The 27,521-nt window shown below is 36.6% G+C and overlaps 1 protein-coding gene across 2 annotated transcripts in view; it reads right to left on the bottom strand.

The window, feature by feature from the left end:
* FAM193A (family with sequence similarity 193 member A) overlaps positions 1 to 27,521 on the bottom strand; it is a 76,652-nt gene that overhangs the window by 7,762 nt on the left and 41,369 nt on the right. The window contains exons 7-20 of one of the 2 annotated variants that reach the window (XM_079305851.1): positions 26,115 to 26,239; positions 21,824 to 21,968; positions 17,131 to 17,208; positions 15,831 to 15,911; positions 15,431 to 15,543; positions 15,035 to 15,277; positions 12,967 to 13,120; positions 12,679 to 12,858; positions 9,597 to 9,848; positions 7,433 to 7,631; positions 5,917 to 6,189; positions 5,286 to 5,568; positions 3,210 to 3,396; positions 1,471 to 1,701 (exon numbers count right to left, since the gene is read on the bottom strand). In XM_079305851.1, coding sequence (XP_079161977.1) covers positions 1,471 to 1,701; positions 3,210 to 3,396; positions 5,286 to 5,568; positions 5,917 to 6,189; positions 7,433 to 7,631; positions 9,597 to 9,848; positions 12,679 to 12,858; positions 12,967 to 13,120; positions 15,035 to 15,277; positions 15,431 to 15,543; positions 15,831 to 15,911; positions 17,131 to 17,208; positions 21,824 to 21,968; positions 26,115 to 26,239 — 2,544 coding nt within the window. The remainder of the gene's footprint in view (positions 1 to 1,470; positions 1,702 to 3,209; positions 3,397 to 5,285; positions 5,569 to 5,916; positions 6,190 to 7,432; positions 7,632 to 9,596; positions 9,849 to 12,678; positions 12,859 to 12,966; positions 13,121 to 15,034; positions 15,278 to 15,430; positions 15,544 to 15,830; positions 15,912 to 17,130; positions 17,209 to 21,823; positions 21,969 to 26,114; positions 26,240 to 27,521) is intronic. The other variant, XM_079305852.1, reaches the window with a different exon arrangement.

Raw genomic sequence — 27,521 nt, 5'->3', positions numbered from 1 at the left:
CTATGGTAGCAGAGTTGCTCTGTTTCAGAGACTGGGAATGTTAGGAAGAAAAATCATCAAAAATATTCTGCACCAAAACACTAAGCAAGTAACAGTTGCATTAAAAGTTGTCAAAAATTCTAAAGATGGCAGTTTTCCATTGTCAGCCATCAGTTAATTAACCAAAAAAAAGACACAAGGGATTTTGCCACCCATTACTGCCAATGCCTAAAACTTTACTGTGCAGCATTGATTTTGTGTCATTAGCAAAATGAAACAGTCATACAATGAGAACAACCATGACCATTTGTTTCCTTGCACATATAGAGGCACCTGCACAGCATTGCTTTTTCACAGTTACAGAAGTCATTCCAAAAATGAGAATTACTCATAGGAATGACCCTATGGGTATTTTCCACTTCTTACGCTCAACTGAACTCTAAGAACAAAGTGAATTTTGCATTGCAAATTTTACAAAGTTAATTTCATTTATAAATAATCCACTAAATCCTCAAGATGTTGAATAGTGCCACAACATGAACATAAAGAACTTAACTTGTAAACATTAGGTCTTCCAAACCCATGGAAGCACTTAAAGAATGCATAAGTAGTGCCAGAAGAAAATTCACAAACATGAAAATATTTACAGTGTGATCACAACACATTTACTAGAAATCAAAAAACATTTAACAATTAATCACATTGTGCCTTGAACTTTCTATTTATGGCTGATACTTGAAATGCTCTAAGAAAAGGTTTCCTGCCTGTTCCAACTGACAAGAAAAGCATATTTCCTCTGATATTCCTCCTTCGTATTTCCTCTGTATTATCCTCAGCAAAAACTGTTTTCAAAAAATAATTTCACTGTTACACATTGGAGTATTTAGAAATCTTTTTTGCCATTTCTCATTTGAAAGCAACCTATAATTTTTTCTTCCCTGTCCCCTCTGTGCAGCTTGCCACTCCAGATTGGGATAACTCTTTGTGTCACTGTGAGGCACAGCACCTAACCTCTGTCAATCAGGACAGCAAGATGCTCAGTGCAATTATTCTAAAAATACCAAATCACAACTCTTCCCCTCTCATAAAAGCACTGACCTATGTTTCCTGGCTTACTACAGAGATACTTTGTCAAAACCATTATTCCAGTAAAGAAACTCTGACTTTCTAACTTCCCTGCTTTTAAATGTCAATGCAACAAAACAATGACATTTGTAACATTTCTGATACTCAAAAATAACCTCCTGAAGTGTGGGAAATTCCACGATAAAGCTGACTTGCACCAAAACACATGACAGTGGCATTTTGAGGAATCCTCCCAGACTAGTACACAACTCCTCAGGAAGCACCATAACAGGTAAGCCAGCTGTATAAAAACAAACTGGCAGTGTAGCACAAAGTACACAGAAAACAATTACAGCATTAGGATAAATCAGTATACAGTGGCATACTTAAGGGCAGTGCACAGATAAACATACTTTTATGTCTTACCTTTCTTTGCTTATGCCTGGCTCGCTTGGCTGCACGAGAACTGCTTACTGGTTTGGTTTCAGAGCTGTTTATAAATTGTAGCAAGTCTTCCACCTTTCGATGGTCAACAACACTTTCCCTTTCAGAGATCTGATCTGGTTTCTTCGGCTGCTCCTCTTTTCTTTTTGTTAAACGTAAACGAAGCTTTTCTCGCATCTCTGCATAATTTCTACTGGTTGGTGCAGCTGGAGGCTGAAGGACACACAACAAAAACTTAGTGACTAAATAGAAAAAAGTTACTGACTTCATGCTTTTGAAATTTTGAAATTTCAAACTCCCTTCAAACAACATGGGAGGTCCAAACCTGACTATCAAACTCATTGCTTGTATGTGAACCTAAGGTGTATTTAACAGGCAACAGACCTGCCAGACTGGTGCTGGTTTCTGAACTACATTTTACAACTGAAAGAACAGCTGATCTTGAGGAAGATGGCATGAGTGAGAAGACAAAGAAATAACCTCTAAAAGCAAGAAAAAAATACTGTGACTTTTATTTCCATATTCTCATGTGACTGGTATGCTGCTTTTGAAAATATCAAAGGAGCAGACATTGGCTCTGTTTTTATTTCCTACGAAATCTGTTCAGAGTTTGGGCTACACAGGCCTCTGGGTTGTACCTGTGAAGGGCTGATTATCCTGCACTGACACCTGCCAGCACAACCTCCAGCAGAGTCCCATCAATAACTTAACACTGCTGCAAGTGGAATCCTTGTATCATGTTCCATATATCTATATTCCCAACTCTGCTCCTGCCTCTCAACTCCTCATTCCTTACCCCCTCTGCTCCTGTACCAGACCTGGTGCCCATCTGTTTGCAGCTACACCAGTTCAACTCACAAAACCAGCAAAACAAAGCCTATTAACTTAAAAATCCTGTCGCGTTCTGCCACTTCAGCCAAATGAGTAACTTACTGTGCAGTCAGGTCACTATCAAACACAAATCAAGCATGGACATGGTGGGAACACACAAGGAGAAATGGGATCCCCTCCCTGGCCCCTTTAAGTCACAGGGCCCTTGCTTTCAATTCACTTGAAGAACTAAGATGAAACTGATATAATCAAAACATGGCAAATAAACTGAGCTTTTACTTCAAATAGGGAAAATGCCAGTGACTCAAATTGTACCAGTGAAATGATTATTAAAACAGGCCATACATAGATCTGCAAGTTAAGAAAAGAATAATGTGTTATATTTAAGCTAAGAATCTTGAGGGTTTTTTTCCTCCTTTTTAAAAAATTGTATTAAACTGAATACTTTTGAGGATTGCTATTTTTACAGATCGCAAACTAGCTGATAAATTGCCATAAAGATTCAAATTAACACCCCATATAAAGCGTACTTTTACCCAACCTCATCACATTAATTGTAACTACAGTACCACAGAGGAGTGAAAGAATTTTGTGAAGTTATTTACATGGTTCAATTCCCCTGTTTGCAGTTGCAGTCAACACAGCATCTATTATCCAAGTCAGTTGCTTCCTAATCTTTGTCATTTTTATTGTTCTTAAATGCTTTGAACTGTAAAGGTTTATTTCAATCCTTCATTTCAAAGAGGAAAATTACTTTTTAACTCCTTTTACAACTTCTTGAGTGAGTTCCAATGCCATCCCCTAAGATAAAATTTGATAAATCACATGCAACCAATGATGAGTAAGTGACATAAAGACAAACAAAAGCAATGTAAAATACAAAAACTTACTCCTCCGTGGCCGAAGAACTCACAGTAACAGCAGTCACAGTATTTTCCTTCCTTCTGATTTGTGGAAGTTGAGGTACTGGAGCTATGCTCTGAACAGCTATCTTCATCCTGGCTCTCCTCTCCATCATACTGCTGATGATCATAGGTGTTACTGTTCTCACAGCGATGGCCCTCACAATCAGGATCACTACGTTAAATAAAAAAAAAAGATTATAAAACCCTAATGATAACAAACAAGGTAAATAAAAATAAAATAATAACAATAACAATAATAATAATAATAACAAACGTTTTTAATATATAAATATACACATGTTCCTGCCTCTACCAGGAACCATGGCTCTCAAACTGGGATATCAGCCACCAGTGATGCATCAAATGCCAAAGCCTTCATCTACTAGCTTGCAAATGGAGACATTAAAAACCAAGCATTAGGATAAAGTGATACAAAGGGAAGTGATCTACAAAAAATTAATTTAATGACTCCTTGAACAAGCAGCCTAGAGAGTGAGTTCTGGAACTGTTCTTCCTGGCTTTAAACAGGTAAAATATTTTAGAAGCAGTGACTCTAGCTTTTTTAAATGGAATAGTTTTAAAACTGCTGCCCATCTCATCACTTGTGGCATCAAGGAGATTTCAAATGCAGTTGCAAATCTTCTGGTCTTAAGACAGATTTTCAAGCTCTTGACTTAAATAAAAAATCCAAGGTCAGCTAAAACCTAAAAGTTCCCATTACCCTGACTGCAACTTGATTTTGAAGGGGAAATACCAGCACATCTCTTCAATAAGCAGGCACATGGCAGTTGATTCCCCCAGAGCTCTGTGTAACTGAACATGTTTCTACTGCCCAGGTCTTCTGAAACTGAGGTGATTTTGCTTCAAAAGAAAGCAGTATTTAAAAAAATCCCCTCTCTTGTCTATCAATAGTATTTCTTTGTTCTTATGTTAGAAAGGTGAAAACAGGCCATAGTCTGCCTTATCTACAGAATATGTATAAATCTTCTTTCCAATCTCTCTCTCCCCAGAATGCAATCACTGCTTCTGGGTCTCTCCCAGTTATTTTTTTTTTCTTACAAACTAAAAATACCACATTAGCACTTGGAAACAATAATTAAAAATTGGATTCTACTCTGTCCATATTCAATTATCTCCCTGCACTAGGTAAGAAAACTTCTTTACAAAACTGCATTAATTTCTCAAGTATGAAAGAACAGTTACTTGAGATATCATCAATAAAACCAGTTGATAATAGAAATTAGGGCATTTTCAGAAGCATTTACCAAACTCTACCTAAATCTCACATCATCTTCCAAAAACTTACAGTAGCCAGGAGACTACATTCATAGCATCCATGATCACAGCCCTACAGGTCACAGAGAGCTTAGAGCAATGACTCAACTGCTTTTCTGTTGTCTCCACCCTTCAGACACATCAAAGGGTTGGCACCATTGTCAGCCTGCCACAGTATATAAAATTACCAGAAGACAGCTCCACCAAAGTCCTTCCCACCTCCAAGACCTTTGAAAACCTTCAGAAATCACAAAATCCTTCCATGCTAAAACCACTGTATAAATGGTAGGACTAATATCTAAGAAGTCTTAAGTGTAGTCAGGAAAATGTGTCACTACATGGCAGGTTTCAAGACCATGTGTGACCTCTTCATATTTTGAGCTAAATTACAGAGTAAGTTTTTTACATCTTCCCATTCCTGCTTGCCATGTAATGACAACATGACAGAAAATTATACAAGAGGTTTGTGTCTTAGCAGCAGCAATCATTAACCAGTAATCAGTAAGAAAGAACAGTTTGACTTGTATATCCCAGATAACATTTCTAGAAGTGAGCAAACATCTCACTGAGGCTTGCAAGCCTCTAAATTCAGGAACTGGACTTCACAATGGAAATCATATTTGTGAAGTCTCACACCAAGTTACATACTAAGTATCTGCACTCGGTTTCATTTGCTGAACACAAACACAGCTTTTAACTACAACCAGTGGCAAAGGAGAAGAGGCATCTGTATTTTAATTTCCTTTCTGATGTAAAAAGGAATGGCAAGAATAACAACAAACTTACCTGCAGACACTTGGTGGGGCACTTACAGAGCTGTCTGTGGTTGAAGTAGGAGGTGCAACTGTAGTAGGACAAAGACCTGAATGAGGATCCACAAATCCAGGGGCTGTTGCAGCAGTTTTGGGGAAAGAAGGAGCAGCAAGATTTGGAAGATGTGGTGTGGAGGCTGGAGACAGTGCTGCAGGAGACAGTGAAGGAAGGGATGCTAAACTGGTAGGACTATTTCGTGGTGCAACTGGCGCAGAATGTCTATGGTCCTCTTTATTAATATTGTGGAACACTTCACCTAAATTGGGGAAAAAATGAAAAAAACGAAACCACTTACGGTTAAAAATAATTAGTAAGTCCCCATAAATTATCCACAAAATCATATAAAGTACTGTATATTCTCAGCTTCTATAAAAATCAGCAGTATTTAAACTCATTTCTATTACCAGTTTCAAACCCTAACATCAAGGTCTTTCACCAAGTTCCTCAATCCAGAATTACAGAGACTAACTCAAGTGTAATAACAGCAATTAACAAAAATCATCAAGATGCATGTTACTAAATTAAACATTTACCTAAATCCTTATGGTTAGCTAAAGGTACTTGAGCCAGTTACTGAAGCTGGATGAGAGTTACAAATCCTTACCTATTGATGAAGGTCTCTTGGATGATACTTTGAACTGGTTGCTGCTTGACTGCACTGTAGTTGCTGTGCAGGAGACAGAAGAAGTGGCAGAAGAGGTTGCCATGACAACTTTATTAGCATCCATAAAGGCATCCTGGAAATTGTACAGACATTTCTTCTTGGCAGCATTTTTTTTCTCTTTGCTGTCAGTAACTGCTGTTGTTTCATTGCTAGATGTAGTAGGAAGTGCTTCAGGTCTTATTTCTGAGAGTGCTGGTGCTAATATATCACTCCCTTCAATTGAAAGACAGAGTAATTAAGAATCACATAATGACTGAAGTGTCTTTATAGGGTTTAGAACTACACATTCAATAATCCAGATGGAGACACAGGATATATTGTTAATGTTGCCTTAGCAGGATTAGTGAAGGGAATCCTCCTTTTCCTCTCCATCCTCCCAAATAATATAGTTGTAACAAAAAGCACTGGGAAGGTAGAATTCTAAGAATGTTACTAAAATTGTTAACAAGTAGCAAATATGCTACAGAAACCCTATCCATTTATAATTTAAAAATTTTAATTGGACAACATTTTACATGCTAAACATATGATCTCCATTATCTGAAAGCCAGGTTCCATTGTAAGATGGAACAACATATCCTTTTACCAATACAAAATGATAAGTCATTTATTTATTTGAAATTCCAGTTAACAGAAACACCTTTGTGATAGACCTGCCAGGTGAGTCTGACACCAACTATTTGCTTGAACAGCTACCCACAACTACATTTGTAAATGGATGAGCTGTCCTACTGGGGAAGTTTCCTGGACATTTTAAATGCCTTTCAAGTATCACAGCAGTAGCTCAAATAACTTAGCAGCAGAGGAGTCTGAAAAAGAAAGCCAACACACAAAACCCCCAAGCCTCCTTTTTTAATACAAACTGAATTTTAAAAAAAAAAAAAAAAAAAAAAAAAAAGCTTTTTAGTAGTTACTAGGATGTGAATGAAATGATTTTTCTCTAATTTTCCTTTTTTTCATCTTTCACTTTAACCATTAGGATTTCCAAATGCTTCCTGGCTTAAACTAATATTTTTTTATATATCTCTCTTTCTGAATGATAATGCAGTTATCTGTGTGCACTGTAAGAAGGAGGACACCTCCACTCCAATGAGTGCCTCATTATCAGTGCTCTTACTACCCTGTAGAAATAAGACAGGCTTTTGTGGAGAAGTCTAAAAGTCATTTAAGTTTTCCTTTACTTGCTATTTCTTTACAATATTAACTTCTGAAGACAAACATAATTCTACAGTGACCATGGACAAAAACCAGCATGCTATTTGTTTCCCTACAGCATCTTCTCCCCAGGAGGTAAGAATTTATTTTTTAATTTTCAGTCCAACTGAAGCAGAAGTGGAAACAAATCTGCCAGAACCCCATTTTATAAAACCATGGTGATAAAATGCACCATTCCTGAAAAGGAACATAAAACATAAGGCTTTTAACTAGTCAGTGTGAAGTAGTAACAAACCCTCACCAGGAATTGTGTCAGGCAAAAATGTAGCAGGATTCCAGTTCTTGTCATTCATCACCTCTGAACCCCAAAGACTTATAAATTTAGAACTATTCCAATCTGGAGTGCTCCCAAAACAGCTTGGATAAATATGATCTTGGAGAGATGCATTGAATACTTGATGCTTGTTTGTATGGTTCTGAACTGGAGATGGTGGTAATGCCTACAACAAAAACAAAGAGTATTTTCCCCATTAACATTCTGTTTGCTTACACAGTCACTCCAACAGCAATATTCAAATCACAGTGTTTTAACTGGGAAAAGCATTATCAAAAGCTTAACAGACAGGATTTCCCAGTATGCTAAAAAGACTGATTAATTGATAATTAATGCATGTATCCCACAAACTGTATACATATGTATATATTTTGCACTCACAAAGCATTGCTTTTTGTATCAACTAACTGATGAACACAAAATACCCAAATCTCAAAGAATAGTTGTGTTAATATATAACTAAAAGCTGTATTTGTATGAATTTAGAACTTGCTAGGAATTACTACCTTTCAAAGCACAAGCTGCCTAAACAAACTAATCTTCTCTGATATGACAATCATTACCATAGAAGACAATTGTGGAAAAGGGATTACAAACACTTGAGCGTTGAAAATAAGGGCAAGAGAAAAAAATAAAACACGTAAAACAGAAGTTGATTATTTTCTTCCTTTTTTAACTTTCAAGTATTAAGTAGTTCCTAAGTAAAAATTAACAGGCAAGGAATACACCCTTTCCTTTTAACAATCAACTGGGGGGGCGAAGCAAAGCACATACTTTTTTTTTGTTTTATAGAGATAAGTTTGGGCTCATCCCATTTCTTCTGGATGAAATTGTTTATACACATTCTAAAATGACCTTTCTCCCAGAGACCTCATGCAACATAAACATTATATTCAATTACTGCCACCTTTAAAAAGGTCAAGGAAAAGCAGGTTTGTTCTCTTTTTATACTAGATTTGGTGCAAATTAAAAACTATGCAGTTGTAGATATAGATATTAAAAACATCAGTTGAGTCCAATGGCATTTCAGACATTAAGCTCATGGTCAAATAAACAACTTATATACCTAGTCTAGCTTTTTTATAAAGAAGGATTTCCATTATCTGCCTAATGGTGAAGGTGGGAAGAGCTGGAATAACCTGCATTAAAGAAAACTTGTATACATGGGTGCAAAGAATCACTTAACATGGTTTAAAAAAAAACAGCCATGGGATGTCCCTGGTACACTGCTGCAACAGAAGTAAAGAAGACACTCAAGACAGGAAACTCCAAAGTGGATGTTAAGAAGGACAAAAAGAGCAAGTAAGATTCATCTTGGTGGATTATTCTATTCTCCTTGCAATCTTGATCACTGATCAGACCAGGAGATGACAAAGAAGTATCTAATGACAAAGGCTTTGCCCTTCTCAGCAGCACCCACAGTTCAGCTGCTTTAAACATACATGAAACAACATCCCCATTAACAGGAATGCTTGGTTTTGACTCATATTCCTGAAAAGCTATCACTTGATCCCAATTCTTGTTCTACACCTTTCTCTTATTTCTTACTTGTGAGTTTAAGGTTAGAAGAATTTAGCAGAACCTGTTGAAATGCAAGTCCTCTTGAACGACAAAAAATTCTTTACAAACATGAAGACTCCCGTGCCCGTTTTTTCAAAAAAACCCAACAAACCCAACCAAAAAAAGAAGAATTCACAAAAAAAATTTAACTACAAATCTCAGAATACTATTACCAAAATGGAATACTAAATCTTTCCAATATATTATTGAAATGAAGATTCAATAGTTCTCTTACAGTGACCAAAGTCCCATCACTGCTTCCACCATGCAAAACTCATTTGACTCAATGGGCTTTCTAATCACAGTGAAGACATTGTCAGTCTTCCTGACAAAGAAATACCCTCAGCCATTCTGTACAAATCTCCCAGTAGTTCTGAATCTGTCTTACTCCCTGCCCCTCACCATTCCTTGGAACGATGAATATATAATCAAATATTATAGGAATACTATAACCAAGCCACAGTTTAAAGCAACTGTTCCTGTTTCACAGATACTCAATCATGCTGGTTTATACAGCTGTACAGAATTTTTTCTGGCATGGGGATGCATCCATCTCCTTGGTCAGGCTTACCTTATTGTGTGTGAAGGGAGAAGCAGTGTACAAGGTGGGATGGATAAGTGGACGAGGCAGATGAGGAATCGTATGCAATGGTATATGTCCATGGATGTGAGGATAAAGATGAAGTGCAGGATGTGCAGGTTTTTCAGGATTCATAAACTGGTGCCCAGCAGGCAGGCGTCCAGTTGCAAGTGCAGAGACTGCTAGTCCTGAGGCTTCTTGTTTGCAAACGTGACATTCACAAGCATTTGGACCTTGGTCAGCCTATAAAAAGCCCAACAAAGCCATTAAAAATTCAATATACTCAACACACATAAAATCTTAGTAGTAGAATTATTTCATTTTGCATACATCAATTAATATTTTCAGAGCACCCACTGATTTTTTTTCTAGTACCAATAGAAAAGCCTCATAGTGAAGCAAAAGCACTAGTGAAGAATCTTTATCTTCATTAAAAGAATACCCTAAAAACTGAGAGACTTCATTCTATACAGAGATTTCACATCCACTATCAGTGACGACAAAATACTGATACAAACCTTGACAGCATTTGATCATTACTAGGCAATCACCCCAGTATAAAAGAAAAAATAGAACTAGATTAATATTTGCTACAATTTTCCAAGCACATGGAAAAAAATAGGTGTAGGAAGTAGTGGTAAGAGTTAATTAGCTGATAAAATTGGAAGCAGTCCTCAGCTGCATTAGGCAGAGCACAAACAGCACGTCAAAGGACACAATCTTTCCACTCTGCCCATCACTGGTGAGACCAGTGCCAGGCTCAGTTCTAGGGTCCCCAGTATGAGAGACATGGACACTACTGTCAGACCACTGAAGGACCATAAAGATGGGAGCATCTGTCAAGGAGCAAATGAGAGCACTAGGACTGCTCAGCCTCAGAGGAGACTCAGTGGGATCTTACCAGTGTGTGTTCCCCGACTGGATGGGAAAGGGAAGAACAGAGAAGACAGCACCAAGCTCCTCTCAGTGATATCCAGTGACAGGATAGAGGAAATGGACATAGACTGAAATACAGGAAATTCCACTCAAACCACCCATTTATGAGAGTGGCTGAACACTGGAACATATCATCTGCAGCAGTTCTAGAGCCTTCACTCGTGGTGGGACTCAAAACCCAACTGGACACTGTGCTGATCAGCTCTCCCTAGATGATCTTGCTTTCACTAAGAAGGCTGGTCTGGATTATCTGCACAAGCCCCTTCCAAGTTCAACTACTCTGTAAACTTGTGAAGTTGACATTTCTCATAAAAATTTCACAATCGCACCAACCATGAAAAGTCCACACTTCAGCAACTTGTACTGATCTCAAGGTATTAGTCTCTTTTGTCTCAAAAGAACTCAAGACTTCAGAAGAAAATGAGCCTGGGAAAGAGGAACTCCATTTCCCTTTCAGCTCATTACTTTTTCCTGCCACTGTAACTTGACATTTCATTGGTAGATAATTTTACCAGAAGCAATACCAAGAATACTTCCCAATTTCTCCTTTTTCCCACCAATGTGGCAGTTCACATTTTCCCAAAAATTTAAGATTAAGTATTAGCTTTCTAGAGAAGAACTGACAGGTGATGGTTTTAAATATCCCTTCCTCTCAGAAACAAGTAACTCATCATTATTACTTAACAGCACTACAGCTTTTAACATAAGGTATATTTTAACAAAAAGAGATTTCATAAACTGAATACGACTGAATTAATTTAATGTATAAAGAAAGCAAAAAAAAACCCCAACTTTATAATAAAATAGTACTATCCAGAAACCAGCACTAATTTACTAACGAACGAAGAGAGAAAAAATATTTCAAACAAACTCATGAGACTCTCAAAACCCAATTCTGACAAATTGGGTAGTGAAAAGGAATCCAAGAGAAACAGAGATACTGAGTAAAGTGGCAAACTCAAGAGGTAATGCCAAAACATCTCAAATCCACATGACATGTACCAGTGAAATTGATCACTTAAATACAACACTACACTATTCTTATACCTCTAAGAAAAGAAAAAAAAAAGGGGCTAAATCTGGCAAGGCTATCTTGCATTCTAGTTTGCTTCCCTAAGACAAGCAGACTTATATAATCTCATTTGATTTTCCAGAACAAATACTGAATCTCTTCACCAGTTTCAAACTAGTCTGACAGAGGTCTCACCCCATGTCATTTTTAAGGCATTGGTCAGCCATAGAAAGAAAAATCCCTTAACATACTTGCTGAAAAGAAATTAGTTTAATACTTAACACATTAGAAAATAATGGAAGTGGAAGGTCCTAAAATGTCCTAACCAGAGGATAACGTCTGCTGGGAGATGATTGTTGTCTAAGCTCTCAAAGGTGCACCAATATGGACTCTCTTATGCAATAAGAAGAAATAAAAGTGACAGTCTCTCAAAGCTAGGAGCCTGTCTTGTAATTGCAGGGCAACTCAGATTGAAATCTACGTGGTTCCAAAGGCAAATCCATTGGATACTTTGCTTTGGTGCTCATTTGTTAAACCAAACATCACTACTTGCAGAGCAGATAGTCTAGGCATGGTTCTCTAGGTGGTCTGTTAACTTTAGAGTCAAGAACTTCATAATCTTAAACCATTAAAAACAAATAAACAAACAAACCAAATAAACATCCCAAGACCCCTGATGTTAAGTCATGCAACTGATTTAAATACACAGGATTGACACAGGGAAAGGTAATCCTCAAAGAGGATATGAAAGAAATATATGTTAACTAAGTATGCATAACATCCACTCCCCACTCTAATTAATTTCAAATAACACTAATATTTAGCAAAGCAGGTTGATCTTCCAAACAGAAATTTTTCTTAGTTTATGTTTCTCATTCATACAGGTAGGAATAAGCTTTTCCCCTTTTCCTGAAGCAACTTTCAATATAACTAACATATTTCAGGTTTTGACTAAAAGATTATTTGACAAGACAATGTAACAATCAGTTGTTTTAGGTGTCACACTTACCTACTGAGAACTTCATATTTTAAGTTTAAAAATTAATTGATGATCTAAATGTCTTTGCATTCAACAGCCACATTTCAGATATTTATCTACTAGAAGATGCTTTTAGATGACTGTACCTGCTGACTGGGGTAAGAAGGTGGTGGACTATCCATTTTTGTTTCATCTTTCCTTAATGCCCTTTTTCCTAGAGACATTTCCTCCTTTTGAGTCCCCGGTGGTTCACCACTGCTCTCCCCATCTGCTTCTTCATCATCTGCTTCTGAGGAACTGCTGCTAGTACTGCTCACCTGAGGAGACTGGACAACATTAACTCATTAACATTAATGGGGACATGAACAAGGACAAGCATCTCTCCAGTGAGCACATCCAAAAAGCAGAAAAAACTAGGACACTAAAGGTTGTACCTCATCTTTCAATGCCATGTTTTCGCCGCCGCCGTTTAGCTCGCTGTGGATTCCATTCATGTTGGCTACAACCTCTGCATCGTCATAATTATTCAGTGGGTAGATATCAGCAAATTTTGCTGATAATGGTGCAACATCATCATCATCACTACCACTGAGGGGAAAAGAGGTTTAGATAAATCACAGTTATAGTGCAAGCAGCTAGAATACCAAGATGAAATAAAGTTGAGGGCAGCCCTTGTATAAATGTTCCAATTAGGAGCCAATGGATGGTCTTCCAAGTTGTTCAACTGAATTTACTTTTTCATGCAAGTAAAATCAAAAAACCTGCCATACAATCCTACTGAATGTAGCAGTCACATGCCTGAAGGACAGACTTGACTGAAAATAAGATTCTCTGCTGGTTTTGAGCAAAATATTTTTCAAACACTGTTTCCTGACCAAAAATCTACGGCATTAATAATTCCAGGATATTCATGACCTTTAATTTGATGAAAAAAAGCCTTATGCCAATGTCTTCACAGAAACTGCAAAGTGGAAAAACCCATAACATAAAATTTGTGTTTTTCCACACATTAAATGTCACACCAGTAAAAAGGGAACACTGAACACATCACAGTAACTCTTAAATTTCTCAATAGCAATTAGTTTGAAGATAACTCCACATCTGGAAGCCTCTCAGAATCTGCTCTAAAATACTTAGTGGATTTTTTTTTGCCTTACAGACAGATAGTAAAAGGACGTGCATGTTTAATTACTCACTCCAGGGAAGTGTTGCAAAGATTGGTTAGCTCATGTTGTTACAATAATCCAGAGCTCTTAAACTGTGCACTTTTATCTTGTTGCATTCCATAAAATACTGAACCAAAATTTAATTACATGATGGTACCATTAGGCATATTTCAAATGTGCAAAGAAGAAACAAAACACAGCAGATAATATGAGACATAAAATGGCACTTCCCTGAGGAGCAGTGGTATTTCCCTAAAAATAGGCTTCTTAAAGTAAATAATACTTGGATTCAACTGAACTAGTTTCTGAAGAGACAAATTGAACAATTTTTGACATTTCAGCACCAAAATTAGTGAGAGTTTATGGAAATGGCAAAGAACACATTTAAGAACATGTAGCTGTTTTCAAGTGCTACCCAAATGGGTTCAGAAACTACAGCTCTGTAACAAAATATAAAACCATTGGTGGTAGTAGATAAATGTTTAGAGGAAATGGAACTTAGTGACTGACAGTCACCAGAAACATCCCACACATCTGTACTATCCTCATTCATCACAGCATACAAGCATGGAACACCACAGCAAATTCCCTTGACTCTACCTACAGAAGGTATTTCATTATTTCAGTGTTCCCACCACACAACTCAAGTTGGGTTTTTTTTAAATATTTCTTTAGAATATCACATAACAGAGGAAACTCTTGGTTAGCTGTACCCATACTGAGTACAAAAGCCAGCCCACCAAGAGCTTAAACTCTCTGGAATTATGAAGGGGGGTGGAAGTCCACCATTAGTCTAATGTATCAAATCTGGTAATGACTTTGACTCTTGTATAAGCAATTGGGGAGCAGATCATTCTGATAGGGACAAAAATTTTTGATGCAAGACATTAACACAAGTTCAACAATCCTAAAAGCCATATAATAAAGGCTTTTTTAGGAACTAAAGAAATAAATATGAAATAATGAACCTTCAAAGAAAAGAATGCCAGTGTCCTTGCTCAGTTTAGGAAAATGTGACATTTTAACATGATGTTCTAAAGCAGATCAATATCTGATGTCCTTGTAATTGCAAAGCAGAAAACCACACACTATAAAAACTTCTAGCAAAACTGGCAACACAGTATGCTCAGAAATCTTCAGAGATTTGACAGCATCTTTTTTAATACATGTATGTTTACACAACGTACAGCTGGAGTTGTGGCCAGCTGAATACAGTACCATTATTAAAGAACTTTCTGAAGCAAAACTAGCATTACATAATGATAGCCTGCAAATGTCATTTGTCTGCCTAAGTTCGATTCACTATAAAAAATTTAAAACAGAAAAAGGAACTTACAAAGTTGGTGCAGAACCATTATCTGCAAGGATGAGTCTGGGATGTTGCTGAATTGTGATAGGTGAGCTGGAACCCGACCCTGAGCTCGCTGAAGACATGCTGGGTGGGCGGATCTCAGATAAATAATCCGGAGCAGAATCAATTTGCAGTGGTAACTGGTTAATGTGGATATCATCCGTTATGGGAGAATCCATGATGCCACACGTTAGAATGTGTGAAAGGCTGCAGTCATCACAAGTACATCTGTTCAAGAAGGAAATTACAGATTTTTATGACCTTGTTTAACCAGTATTTACTTAAAATAACCACACTCTTTGTTCCAATAATGTATTTCTTTTTTCCTTGAACAGGAAAGTAATGATTTATTATGATTTCATACTAAAAACATCGGCTCACCTTCTTCTATAATTACAGTTGGGACAGTCAGGCATGCTCAAACGTGATGACAGCATATGTCTCATTGTGTCTGTGAAGTTGTTCTCCCCAGATAGTGCTTTCTTGTTATTAAGCTGAAGTAAATGGTAAAAGGCAGTGTTTTAGTAGTGCAAGTCTTCCCGTTAAAAATTCAATGGCACATAATGACAAGCTACATAACCAAAAAGGGGTTTTTGGGAAAAATAATTTTAAAACAGTGTAATTCAGAATAATTTCATTATGGTGGCATTTTGATCACAAAAAAATGAAGTGCAAAGTTAAAATGACAAACATTTGGCATCAATACTCTTCAAATACAGTATGTCTTTACTATGAAATAGGAAAGTGGACAAGTACATCTCCTTGACTCATTCATACGTACATCTTGCATGCTATCTCTGCTGATGCATTCTGAACTTGAGCAATTTTTGTCTTGTTTCATGATATGCACAAAAGGACACTGCTGACAAATGGAGAAAGCAAACTGACCCTTAACTTGAAAATAAAAAAAAAAAATAGGACTAATTTGGTAGCTACAAATATAGAGTCAAGAGTAGCTGCCCAAAACAGGACTCGACTGCATTACTGAAAAAATACAATCCAAATAATCTCCACCTGGCAGAGGCCTAATCCCGAAAGCACCTAATTTCATTAGATACCTACAAGCCTTAGGTTAAACAAGGATGTGCCTAAGCTCCCACTTCTATAGACACCCAGACCTGATCCTTACCTAAGCAGCCATGGTCTTACAGCTCACTTAAGGCCAATTAGGATCAAGGAAAAATAGGATTCTTCCTCAAGTCCTCTGAGGAGACCTGTATACCAGATGTTCTGAAGACATGGTTAACACAGGCTTATGTTCCTTATAGGAAAAAGTACTTACTGATGACTGCTTTGAGACATTGCCAATTTAAGCTTAAGTTTAAGTTTATTAAAATGTACTATCATACTCTCTCTGGCTCATGACTAGTGTTTCTTTCTGCATACTGGTACAGGAACGGAGAGGTTCTCCATCCAGAGTTGACTCTAGCCGAAGCCCACTGTACTCTTATGGAAAGCATGATGCACACTTGAACACTTCTAGGCTGCAGGAAAGAGTACTGAGTCTTAAACAGCAGTTTTACAATAAGGTAGAAATTTCTACTGGCCCCTCTCTGGTTACAGCTTAAAAAAAGGAACACAGTTCTGCTCAGCCCTTTCCCCCAAAAACAGATGCAGGAGCTATCTCTGGATCTCAGCAGGTGGAATCACCTGTCCTGATACTGAGGCTCATACTCCTGCAGACACATAGGCATAAGTTAAACTCTTGAGCACAATATTCCATACCATGTACCTCCAGACAGCTCCACACTCGATGTATTGACTGTTTTGGATCCTAACCTAAGGCAACAAAAATTCCCCTGTATTTTGGGGTTTTTTTGCACAAAGATTTTCAACACCTGGCATTTGGTCCTAAGATGACAGTGTTTATGTTTTACCTTGCAGTAAATGAGATTACATACTTGTACCTGCTCTTCTTGGATCTCACTTTTCTGTATTTTAGCTGATCAAATTTCGTGCCTGGCATAGTTGCAGAATTAGATTGCACAGAAGTAGTACAACATACTGTACCTATTTTTGCATCTTACAAATACATGTGTAGCATTAGTATAACTTAGAATGGTATGAAAACAAAATCCTACCTGCTCTTCAATAAAACGCCTCTGTTTAAAAAATTCCCAGTCTTCCTTTAGCATGCGTTGTTTTGTTTTCATTGCCATCTAAAACAGAATTTGAGGAAAACTCATTGATTTAACAATAGAAAACCTACTTTGTTGTCAATTGGTCTGCTTCATTAAATCTAGCTTAGCTATACTAGTTTGCAAGTAATTATACACTTAGTGAATATGAAATGTGGTTTATTTTCTAATAGTTTGAGTCACATAGACAAAAGATTTTATATTTATTTACATGATTTTTTCCCTTGTATTTTCCACTTGCATTTTTCCACTGTTACTCCTTATGTTAAATATTTATTTTCATTAAATAGTTTCATAATACTTTCAATAAACAGCAATTGGTATTAAATACTCAACAACTCCAATTCACTACAATCCATTAAAATCTAGAGATACTGGACTTATGGCAAGGTCTCAATGCAGGCTCAAGTGTAAACTCTAAAGTTCTTCATGTGGAACTGATCAGCCAAAGAGTCAAAAGAATCAAAAGTAGTGACCTAGACAAACACGATGTATTCCTCAGTCTTTCATGCCCCTTGATTTATCTAAGGCTGGAAAAATACAATTATTTGCCTCTCAAATCATAACGCCATTAATGCATGTAGAGTCCATAAATTTTTGTACACAAATGATATTTTTCTGATTTAGTAAATAAATTGACACTGAGGAAAAAAAAAGCTTTCATGAACTGTAACACAACAAAATGCAAGAACAAAACTCCTCCTGTTGTATCTTAAAACATCCTAACAGCATTACTTAATCAGTGAGGAAAAACAGCTACCTGGGTTATCTTTTACAGCACTTTTTTTAGTTATCTAAATTACAATCATCATAATAATTTATCATCTTATATAATATAAAAAAATTGCTTCATAAATTTGGCTAGTGAGCCAAAGACCAGTAGGTTACACTATTAACAACATTATTTTTATCTTCAAAAGCATGCCTCCAGAAATTCATACTTGATAAAAAGTAAGCTAAGTAAATTATTGCTATTATCATTATTTAACTTAGGAAGACGAAATTTTAAGCTGGGGATCTGAAGCAGTGTTAGGTAAAAAAATTTTGCTCCAGTGAGAACACTAACACCAAAAACTGAGTTTACCATGTCCATTTGTGTTTAAAAAAAATTAAGAAAAAAAGGTACCCATGAAATATTCTTAAATCACTCATACAATTTCTCAGACACTCTGAAAGGTACTGCAGAGTCTGTGGCAAGCAACATCAGAAATTCCATCCTGGATGAACCATCAGCTCCTGAAAACCCTTGAGCTATATTTAAATCCAGCAATACTCACTGGTTTGGGTGCCCTGACACCTGAACCCTCAGCATCCAAGTCAGCCACCTCCATTCACTACACTTTGTAAGAGAAGACTTGTAATGCCAGAGAATGACATTTAAAACAGCCAGTGCATTAACTGGGAGCTGCCTACCCAAGCCTGCCAAGAAACTCCACAGCAAACAGCATGGGATAAGCCCTGGTACCTGAGCACTAACAGGAACAGGAGCTGACACTCAAGTTTTCCTATTTCCACCTTTGCAGCCTTTCCAATACTCCACATCTATGAGCATTTTAAGTTATTGATTCCATAAATAATAGAGACCCACTTCTCTCCCTCCTTTCTTTTCCCCAGTGAATAGTCATTTCAAAAGGGTAAAGCAGCTGCAATACAAATTACATCTCCTAAGGAGTGAGATATAAATCCAAATGCCATCAGAAGAAAAAATTTACACTTCAGTCTTGTGCATCTGGACTGAATATGCTATTACTGCTGCCCAATGGAGAAGAGATGGCCACTACCACCCTCTTCCTTCCTTCCTATTTATTTGAGGCTAAGAAGTTTTTCAGCTCCATCAGACAAGCAAAAGACAAGTGAACAAGTACTTTTCCATTCTGAAATAGATCTAATCATGAAATGAAGCCAACAGTTTGGTCAGAGCAGAAACATAACATTACATCATCTGTGAAAACTGATGTCCATACATATATCACAGGATGCATGTTCCTTCCAAATTTTAAAGTCTGGATCAAATGTAAATTGCACATTGAGCTTCCCAAATTTCATGTGTGAATTAATTTTCTTAGACTATTTCACTAGAAATAATAAAAATAATTCCTCCTATCACAAATTCTCAGCACACAAAAATACCAACTGCTTCAATTATCTACACAGCCACCATAAAGACAAAAAACAATTTATGCCCATGCTATTTTGTCTATTAAGTTGACCAGGAGTGTAAAAAAAAATTTAAATCACACATTAATATGGAGAGACAAGCAAGAAGCTCTGCCTGGACAAAAGCTTTTCAGTTTGAAAAAAGAAAAAAAAAAAAAAAAAAAGAAAAAAGGAAAAAAACACCCTTTGGCACAAAGCACACATGACTGTCTAGCCACTACCTGTTGAAATAACTCAGGACCTCCTCAGGTAAATGTAGTCTAAGTCTGGTAAAGAAATTAGGATCAGGATGTACAGGCTGCATACACTGAAAACTCTTCTGTACTCAAGATCCTCCAAAGATTTGCCTCAGATTTAACATGATTAATACAGGCACTGACATAGACAATTCCTTATTCTAAACTTTATCCCAGTATACAAACATGGTCCAGCAGTGTATTAAGTTATGTCTGTGCATGACACAGCTATCTTACACTGTCTTAAATAATTAATATTTGTATTGCTTGCAAGAGCTATTCTCTTTTTTTACCAACAAGCAACATAACATACTGTAGAAGAGGGTTCATTCCTTATCTTTGCTGATGCCTTGTTTTGGGTATAGTTCCATAATATATAAATGAGAACCATTCTAAATCTCCTTTGCTTTTTAACCTTTCAAACACTACCAATAAAACCTCACAATTTTGTTGAGCCAAGAAGCAAGCTACTAATAAACATGCATTCACTGTTAAGATCCACAGTTTCTATAGTAGCAAGGTTTTCTGATTTCTACCTTGTTGAGAAAAATAGCACTGCAAATTCAGGTATGATGGTTATACTGAATAATTTTTGGTCAAAAGAGTATAACCACAGGTTATCACCAACATAGGGTTTCAGGCACGACTGTGAAAATGCTTTTTCCTACAAATTAATATCAATATAAATATCAGTATCTTCTTTAAAATTTGATGGTTAAAGTTTTACAATTGTTTCCCCTACATGCCCCCCTCCCCCCCCCCACTTTTGGCCATTAGGAAATAAGTCATCACATTAAATTGACCCAACTGGGAGAAGAGTGCCTGTTTGTACAGGATACTGGCTTCACTGAGCAAATTAAAAAAATGCTACAAGACAGGACTTGTAGCAGCTGGATGGTCACTTGATAAAAAGAAATACAGAAAAGTCAGTTAAGAGCTGATTATCAAGTGGTGCAGAACAAACAGTCAGAAACCAAATAAAATATGACTCCACAGAAATGCCATTAAAAAAAATTAGCTGAATGGTGGCAGTGGACTCCTTTCTTACTAAAGAGGCAATATCAGACAGCCATGACACCCTGACACCATGGGAAAGATGACCTCTAATAGCATAAAATGTGAGATGATGACATTTTACTCCACTGCAATCAAATATATAGGTACACAAAAGCAGCCAGACTGAGAGAAAACTTTTTAACTCAAAGCTCACAGATGCAGTCCCCAAATATAGTGCTAACTCTAAAAATAAAATTAGTTATATCCTGTCTCCATCATTAAGGCACTGGAATTAATGGTAAAAGTTCATATAAATCTTCAAGACAGGGAACAACTTCTAAAGGACATTTACAGTGTATCATAAGACTAAAGTATGCTTGTCCTCTATAGAAGGAACTTAGCATTACTTAATCTCAAACTAGTTCTCCATATTCCTATTGCTCATAAAACTTCAAAACAGAAGGAAAGTTCTATAAAATTCTTTATCTTCAGTTATTTCCACGACATTTTTTCTTCTAGATTGAACTAACTGGATTTTCACTCTTTTCATAAGGTGTTTTAAAAAAATTAAGCTTTTTGAGCATGAGACAAAAGCCACAGGAGAAATTTTTGAAGAGTATAAACAACCACTTACAAAAAAACCCAGCTATTTTTCTGAAAATTAAGCTCTCAGCAATGTAGGAGTCAGCACAATAACATGATTATTTCCTGAAACATAGCACAAATTCAGAAGAATAAGCTTGATATACTTGATTAAAGGACTGCTTCAGAGGTCCAAATATTTAAGCATTGAGACAAGCTGCAGTTCCCATTTTGACAACTGCACAATGATCATCATCACACTGTGGCACATGCCATAATTTTTAAAAGCTACCTCTTCCTCTGAATTTCATTTAGCACATTCATTATTTTGGAAGCTTAGAGGGTTTTGTGGAATGGGTTATTTTTATTTCCAGTGGCTCATTTACTGGCTAACATAATTATAAAATGTTCAAAGACCATCTCTAAACAAGAACACAACAATCTGCTTCAACAATTTAAATATGCCATCATACAAAATCACCACTAAGTCTTGGTAAGTTAATGCTTTTCTATTGTGAATGACTAACATGAATGAAAAAAGTTACATTTTCTTGTTTCAACACCCTGGATAAAAAAACCCAAAAAAATTATTATTCACTGAAGGCACAGTCCTGCATGGGCTGCTCCTACATAATCAGTCTTGAGACTGTTTGCATAACTCTTACCTGTTCATCAACATAATCATCTATTCTTTTCTGGCATTCAAGCCATGCTTCAGCAACTTGGCCCATTTCCTGTTCCAGCTGATGATACCTTTGTAGCAAGGTACTATACATATCTTCACTACAGGAATCTTGTGTTGTTCCAAGCCTAAAAGTTCAAACAGCACTTGTTATGGAAGAGACATTTCACTGAAAAATCATGCTTTTAAGTTCTGCCAGCCAAAAAGAATGTTGTGAAAATGTGATTATTCACACACCTAGGCCAACTAAGCTTTTTGTAACACAAAAATTGTGTATTTTTAGTAGTTTTCCAAAAACTGTTCAAACCCTGCTTATTCCAATCTTCTGTAACCAACAATAGCAAGAATGTGGGAAGTGTCACATTGCTAGAGCCTCTTTCCACGAACAGCCAGATGACAAACTTGTTTGTTCAAATTTTGTTGCTTGATATATTTATCCTTTCAAATTCTATGGGCTAAATATATGTGTTGATTATCCTCTGCAGAGCTACATAACAAAAATAATGCCAGAAGCTTGTTAAGCAGAACTCTCACGACCAGTGCTAAAAAATTACTAGATGAGTTGGAGTTCCAGGTGGGAAATGTGCTGTAGAATGAGGCAAGTGAGACACAAGCAGTAATCTACAATCACTTGAGTAGCATGGAATTCAAAACATGGGTATGCCAGTCACTGCTGACTGTCTCTGTGAGGAGCCCCGGAAACAGGAGACAGACTTACCTCCCTTCCCACTGCTGCATCTTTGCACAGAATAATGCTTCTTAAGTAAATATGCCAACTCACAATACATTGACTTTATAAATAACAAGACAAAATTCTACTCAGTAATACGTGTTTAAACCACACTGAATTGTAATGACCTGTCAATTGACACAAATAAACTCAAGCTTTACAACATTTTTCTACTCAGTAATTAAACTGTGTGATAATTAATTAGTCATAGAGGTTGTGCAGCAAATCAAAGGACCAAAAAAACAAAATTGAAGCATCTCAAAACATGGCATTTTTCCAGTTCCAGCAGTTCAGAGAGGTTTGTTAGATTTTCATTGCAATAGGATGTCAACTCAGCCTCAGAACCACATAGTCCTGGCACCTGGCAAAGAACTAAGCCCTTAATTTCAACTTGGCAATTAATTAATGAAGAGCTGAGCAAGCAGACAACTCAGTAAGTACCAGGTTACAGCTGATAGCGTGAATTTGCCAATAAATTCAGATTTTCTTCACTGTTTTTGCCCAGAACCTGCAACACAACCACTTAAGAAGGATGCACAAGCAACTCTGCACATTAAAACTTGGGCTGTCCATGGGTTGAAGAGTACAAAAAGAAGTTTCAAGGGATACAGTGCCTTTAGGATACAAGACCTCCCAAGTATTAGGGCAAACACTGTCAACTCCTGTTACCAGACCACAATTTACTACTTTTTTTGGAACCTCTGTTTCTAGTATTATGTAATTATGTGAAAATCATATCCCTATTATATAAAAACCAGCAGTTTGTCCTCATAACTGCTCCCGACTACTACTACTCTTTCACACAGTAGTTGTGCACAAAATATTTTTAAAAATATGCTCAGGTTAGAAGCAAAATAACTCAATTTTTAAAAATTCGTATTTGCAATGCAACAGCATTTACACTTTAATTTTTATTGTAACTCTGAGTAATGCTAACTTGATTCTAGTAAATTTTCTTACAATCCCCAATGCAAGTATAAAGCAACAATTTTGTTATTATTTCAGTCCTCTAAACAGAGGTAGAGTATGCTCCTTGACTGCAATAAAAAAAATAATAAAAAGGATAATACATGCATAAAATTTTACAATAATTGCTCACTTTAAAGTAACTGAGACTTCCAAGTAATACCTATTGGCAAACTGTGTGCCTACGTATTTTGATCAGGAACACAACTTTTTGGACAATGGCATTTAACCTAAGCTCTACAAATATCCTCACCACTGTCCTATCCCATATTGGGAAGTAAAGGGGACAGAGAAGCCCCAGATATCACTTCATTGGTCACCACATCCCAATAAAGCAGTGTGGTGAATGCAGAAGGCATATCAGAAGCTGCATGTAATCACAAGCACTTAACCCAATCAATACTATTTAACCTCTAAGAAACTCTTCATATTGACACATTCATCAGGAAGTACTACCCACTTACCTTTGAAAGGACTGGATTTCCTCAACTACTCATTATGAAAACACATCCTTATGAAATGCTGTGTCTGACCCAGAAGTCCTGCAGACTGACTCTTGCTAAGCCATGGGCAGCCCCTACAGCTGGTCTGCAGACTGTGCAGCTGAGCTGCCTCCTAAACAAGCCACAGATGCTGACTCTGGAGCCAAATAAGCTCCAACACATTAAGATCCTGGTAGTTTACCCCAGCAGATGTCCCCTGTCAGCTGTGGAATACTGACTGACACAGCTGATCTTGTACTAGCTAAGCAAACTCCATCTTCAAAAGATTGCTGTTTAAACCTCCCTATGTGAACACCAATTCTAGTCTGACATCTGATAAGCATCCTTGGAACTAACCACAGAACTCTAACTACATAGTTTGAAAAAGCCAGAGATAGACAAAAAATGTAGTGTTTTAAATAAAGGATGAAAGAAAGAACAAATACCCAAAATCTAAGTGAAGCTGAGGTGTCAAAATGCCATTTCATATTTCTCTTCAGGAAGAGAAAATATTGAGGCCAATGCTCTTTTCTAAAGAGCCTCTGGCACTACTTTCTCTACTGCACATAAGTTGATCAATTGTCCAGAGGGCCAGACTGATTCCTGCTTTTCCATATGAGGATTCTGTGATGGAACATTTCTCCACAAATTTCCAGTGGATGTCAGAAACATATGCTTCCCAGAGAAATCAAATTCTGTCACTTTAAGACAGAGAGAACTCAGCAATAAAATCCTAAGAGTTCCATGAATACAAATAAAATCTATGTCTATAAAAAATAAAAAAACAAAAAACCCAGACATACACTATGTAATCTAGAAATGGGAAGCTTGTGCTGAATCTTTCCTATCAAAAAATGATTCATGTCAATCAAACTAGGTAAAACCATAAGTTCAATGCTATTTCACATAAACTACCTAGCAAACACAAATGCACTGGAAAAGAAACTCCTGAAGAAAGAGATTCTGATTCCATTCTATTTGTAAGATTTGAAGGTGGTTGTCACCCCAGTGACAGCAGAAAAACAACTTCTGTTGCTCTGACTTTAATTGCAGTAGCACAGAACAGGTGAATGAAATGAAAAATGCTTTTGCTAAGAAATAACCATAAAGTTCACCAAGACCATTCTCATCTCTGCAGATAAAGGCAATATAAAGTCAGGACTGCTGGATTAAAGAGACACAGAAAGGCCTCATCAAAAAGCATGATGAAGGATAGTCACAGAAAAAGAAGCCACAGATCACTGGAAAAATACACAATTAAACTGTTGCTGTTGAACACAGCAACAAAATAACCTGTTGGGGCAGGGGGAGAAAGGCTTTCAATACCAGTTTCATCTACACAAATCGTGTAACTTATGAGGGACCTCAGTCTTCTTGCTGAGCCTGGCAACAATTCAACTTCTTTGTCTCTTCTTTTTTCCTTTCTAGTATCTACTAGCAAAAGGAGGACTTAAAATACTTTCTTTTTTTATTCACTATGTGCAGTGTATCTTGTAACAGAATTAGTCAAACTCTCTGGCACCATGGAAAGCTACCCAAGACAATACCTTTAAAACACGTGTACACAGATGATAAACGTATCTTCATCACAAACAAGACTAAGAGGTCAAACACAAATTACAAGCAGAGCAACCCTACTAACAAAATACACAATTTAATGCCTCAGGAGCTTTAAAGTCATGAGAACTACAAGCACACAGCAAGGGGGTTTCTCCAATGAAAAGATGGCTTAAAACTCCAAATTCAGTTCTGTGCACTATGGAAAGTAGAAGTTAATGAGGCTTTAATTTGCTTATAGAGCTGTAAAAACAGCAGCAATGTCTGATAATTGAAAACAGTACTATTTAGTCATACCATCAGTATTTACACAGGATGTTGTCATTTTACTGGGTAACCTACAACTAAGCAAATGAGGGTTGTAATTCTTCTGACGAGCAAGTCATGACAGCAGCCTGCTCAATCAACAAGACTTTTCAAGAGAGATCCACAAAGATTTTTACCAATTAGATTGCAGCAGCACATTTTTTTTAATGCTGAGGTTGCAAACATGGGTATTCATTTCTTCTTGAAACCACAAAACGAAAGTTATATTCTACCTTAGCTGTGACACCAGTGTTGGCAAGCTATTCTGCAGGAGTGGCTCAGAAAATACCAGATTTTCAAACAGATGCTTGTTGTGCAATTCCCATGTCACCTGAAATTTCTTCAAATGTTCATTTTCCTATAATGATAAAACAACCAGAAATAAACCAGGGTTAAGGAAGAAATGCAAAATTTTGTACATGGCAAGAATTTTTTTAGAAGTCTGATGTCCAACCTACAGGCTGTATGAAAAGCTCAGATTTTATGCAGTTTTAATACCCAAACACTCAGAATTGAAGCAATTTTTAATGACTTCAATAACCATAGCATGATTCCTTCAAAATTGTCATGAACTTAAGAAAAAACCAGTTAATTAAAAAAAAAAAAAGCCTACATTATTTGAAGCTTCCATTCATTTCTTCACCAAAAGACACATTTGATGATCTGAACCTGTAATTCTCAGATTGTCTTGTCAAACAATTGACTATTTATTATTATTTTTCAGTTTTTTGAACTTACCTAGTACAAGACACATATGCAATGTTAACCAACAATCTTTATTTCAAACTGTCATAAAATCAAAGAAAGAGTTCACCTCAACTACAGCTTAAATAATTAAGTTCTCTAAACAGATGAGACCAACAGCTTACTTCTCTAGTAAGCAGAACATTTTTGTATTTGAGGTTATTTAACACATAATTGTATGTGATTTAAAGAGCTAAACTTTAAAACTATTATCATTAAAACACAAGAATTCAAAACACATATAATATACTTTTCAAGGCAGCAAGTTTTCCTACACATAGCCAGCAGTATGCAGGCTTTCTATACCAGGACTCACCCACACAGCAGAATTACATGCAGGCATTCTGCCTCTCAGATCAGCAAATAGGCCTTAAGCACTATAACCCCAAGCACCCAGAAACACCATTATACTCTGAAATTTTGAAGTTTTGTTAATAACAGTGGGTTAAAAAATAACCCAACCAAACACATTTGTATCAGACCTGGAGACAAGACTATTAGCATTTTAAAAAAAACAATTAAGTTCCAAGTATTACTATTAAAAATAGTGGGTGGTGGGGTTTTTTTTAATTGGACAAGACATGTGTACTTGTAAATTTTGAGTATCATGTCTTCAAAATATTTTAAATTTCTATAAAATGTTAATTTCTCAAGGTTCACTGAGGTTGATTTCTTAAGGAATTTTCCTATCACCCTGTGAACAAAACAATCAACACTTATCTACAAACTTGTGTATCAGTTTGTGCAGATTATGGTTTATGAGGTCATTCTCACAAAGAAATATCAAGCAAATTTTTTTCTCTAGTCTGTATGCTGTATGCTTGAGGGCCTTTCTGTACTGACCAGAGTCTTTCCCAATTGCTGTCAGTAAAAGTTTTCATGCCCTGCACTGGTAG

The sequence above is a fragment of the Erithacus rubecula genome (assembly GCF_903797595.1).
Source record: "Erithacus rubecula genome assembly, chromosome: 5".
In the NCBI taxonomy this organism is placed as follows: Eukaryota; Metazoa; Chordata; class Aves; order Passeriformes; family Muscicapidae; genus Erithacus; species Erithacus rubecula.
This window is presented reverse-complemented; position numbering and strand designations above follow the sequence as displayed.